This window comes from Fusarium odoratissimum (genome assembly GCF_000260195.1).
Source record: "Fusarium odoratissimum NRRL 54006 unplaced genomic scaffold supercont1.194, whole genome shotgun sequence".
Lineage (NCBI taxonomy): Eukaryota > Fungi > Ascomycota > Sordariomycetes > Hypocreales > Nectriaceae > Fusarium > Fusarium odoratissimum.
Genome location: NW_022158880.1, coordinates 628 through 3542, shown reverse-complemented (window position 1 = coordinate 3542; position 2915 = coordinate 628). Strand labels below are relative to the sequence as shown.

The window sequence follows — 2915 nt, the reverse complement described above, 5'->3', positions numbered from 1 at the left end:
GTACAGTGGGATGCAAAAAGTATTCGCAGGTGTGTATGTTAGCTACGCTAGTTAGTAGCTTAACTTAGCTTATGTACTCGAGACTAGGTTATTCCGCTGATCTCGGTGTAATATAAGGGTATTGAGAACCTGACAAGCTACCCCTAACTAGCTTCCGAGCAACAAACCTATCTACACACCTGCGAATACTTTTTGCATCCCACTGTACGAGGTGAATTATCAAAAAGGTTCCGTCCATGGGCTAAGAGCTTAAGGCCAGCGGAGCATTGGAAGACCCACATTGGCCTCCGATTGGTGGCACGGACGAAAGGAAGAAGGCCGAACTGGTGCATGGATGCCGATGAATGAAAACTTTTCAAATGCTATATTGAAGATGGAAAGACTAATCTTATGATGCTAAAGGTCTACCTGACGGTGTGTATCACAACTGGCTAAGGGTAAGGTATGTACCTCGCAGTAGATGGTCACCATGCCCGACTTCCATAGCCAATTTAGGCATAGAAAGGCCGCTATAGGGTAATACACTGTCAATTACGTCTTCGTCGTGGCCCACGAGCTATCAAGTGCTGAGACCCTGAAGGAAGTTAATAAGTCAAGCTGTAAATCCCAGCATTTGCGTTACTCAAATTTTGGTTTTATATGGAAGGAAATGTCGGATCATGTCTTCAAATTAACTAACATCACATTTACCGAGGCATCGGTTCGACTTTCCCCGCTGAACAATAAACCTCAACATAGGGCGCCATAAGATGAGAACAGATGCGTGACAATTTAAAGACAGTAGAAAGAGAGCAAAGAATCTGATGATTCATAATCACAAGAATACTAAACAATTTCCTACTCTAGTTCGATCAAGGTTTATTTCTGAATTGTAATTGCCAGCTTATTTATCCCTTAATGTTTCGGCCGTTGAAGATGACTTTATTTTAATTGTAAAACCAATACATGGCTGCGTAGGAAGTGCTATCAACTCCTTTCGTCTTGCATCCGTGAGAAGCACCGCTGGCTGTCAGAACACGGTAGACAAAAGAAATTCCGTGGCTGCCGCCAGCATCACCAAGGAAGAGCCAGTCCACAGCACCAGTGCCATCGGGTCCAGACGGGGAAGAACCAGGAGCTTTGATGCCGTCAATCTTCTTTGCAATCAGAAGTTGACAAGCCTTGTCAAGGTCGAAAGTCGGAACACCGACAGAGTTGAAGTAGTGATGGCCAAGGTAGGAGATCTTCTTTGAAAGGCTCCTAACCTTGAGATCCTGTTTCTTGGGAAACGGTTTGATGGGGGAGGCTCCGATACCATTTTCATTGAGATTCAGAGGAACATTCAGCGTGTTTAGAACCTCACCTGGGACCGAAGCCCATTCGGCTTGGGTCAGAGATGAGTGGCCTTGTCCGGGGTAGAGATGAGTGACATCGTAAAGGACAGCTAGAGCACCAACAGATGTAGGAGTGGTGTCGGTATCGGCGCAGGTGTAGTTTTGAATACCAAAGCCAAGCGCGATATGCTTGAGAGCCGCTCCCTGAGACGGTTCAGGGAGCTCAGAAGCTGTAGGCTACGTCAGTTCAACTGAAATCTTTTCATATGTCTACATGGCGGACTTAATTCTTACCACCACCATTGCTTGGAAGGGTGGGATTTGGCTTTGCGGGTATGCCACTTTGACTTGGACATAACTTATCAATTGGCGGCGAAGCCAAAGCAAAAGCAGCTAAAGTAAAGGCGACGGAAAGCTCAGCTAGCATGGTGACACTGGGTGCGTAATAGTGTCGGAAGGCGAGCGATAATATTGTGGACGATGTGACTAAATAAGGGAGAATGGGTTAAAAGATGTGGTGATCTTTATAATAGTAGCAGCCGTAAGAGCAGCATTACAAACACGGGGCATTTCTTCGTAAGTGCTTATTTGATGAGTGATGAACCAAACAAGCATTCTCAATCCCGCCCTGCTTGTGTGTCCCAAAACAATTCCCTGAGTGGTGTATGTTGAAATGAAGCCCCGAATTCAATCATAATTTTGCTTTTCTAAGGTGTTGCCCCTTGGCAGCCTTCAGCTACTACCTGTACCGGTCGCGGATCAAAGGGCTAGCAATGCTGCTACACAAACAAACTCCAATTCCCAGAGCCGTCAGCCCCATTCGTTTCTCAAGGGATCATCGTCTAGTAAACACCATCGCAGCCTGTAGGGTGGCTGGGGGTATAGTGGGGCAGGTACATGCTGCGGGTATATTTCTTCCAGGCACCCTTTTTACGATTGGTTATGGCGGGTCATTTTATCTAGTTTTTCCTGCCCAATTAGACCGATACAAATTTTGTTAGGTTTTACTGTGAGGGGTATCATAAAGAATGATGTGACATTTCTTTACCCTCAGTTGCTGCCCTATAACTCTACCAACATAAACCTCAAGGATTACCGCAGGTTTACTTCCCATTATGTCTGGAATCTTTGCGCTATCTCAGGAGGTTTGGGATCGTATCCTTAATTATCTTGATTTGGGCAACCTCGCCAGCGCGTATGAATGTAACATACACATACGCAGCCGTGTGGAAAAGTTCTTTTCGAACTGTTACTATACATCAAAACCAGACACACCTGCGGGACCGTGCGGCGACCCATACCAGATTATTCAAAGATTCTTATCTCTTTTTGATAGTCAAGCCTATCTAGCAGCTGACGAGATCCTGGCCCAGTTGCACAAGAGTTCGGATCGTGGCGGACCGTGGTGGAAAGAGGCTGTGGCAATAGCGCTTATGGCACGACGCTGCTATGATGCATCCGAATATTTTTATTTGTCCAGTCTTGAAAACCTCCCTTCGGAAAAGGATACAAAACGCAACGCGTTTTTGACTGCAGCACGTTTTGGCCGGGACCCGGAACCTGGTGCAGAATTGAAGCCGGACGATAAATGCTGGGCATCTA

General features: G+C 46.1%; 2 protein-coding genes across 2 annotated transcripts; one reads left to right on the top strand and one right to left on the bottom strand.

Annotated features, from left to right (window-relative positions):
- Nucleotides 1-926: 926 nt before the first annotated feature.
- Nucleotides 927-1740, bottom strand: FOIG_16809 (uncharacterized protein; the record flags this gene model as incomplete). The annotated part of the gene is made up of 2 exons (XM_031218287.1): nucleotides 927-1543; nucleotides 1608-1740. The coding sequence occupies 2 exons, from the start codon at nucleotides 1738-1740 to the stop codon at nucleotides 927-929; spliced, it is 750 nt and encodes a 249-aa protein (XP_031052000.1).
- A 770-nt stretch (nucleotides 1741-2510) lies between these two features.
- FOIG_16808 (uncharacterized protein) lies at nucleotides 2511-2663 on the top strand (the record flags this gene model as incomplete). Its single annotated transcript, XM_031218286.1, has 1 exon — nucleotides 2511-2663. One exon carries the CDS (start codon nucleotides 2511-2513, stop codon nucleotides 2661-2663), a length of 153 nt encoding a protein of 50 aa, XP_031051999.1.
- Between the last annotated feature and the right edge of the window lie 252 nt (nucleotides 2664-2915).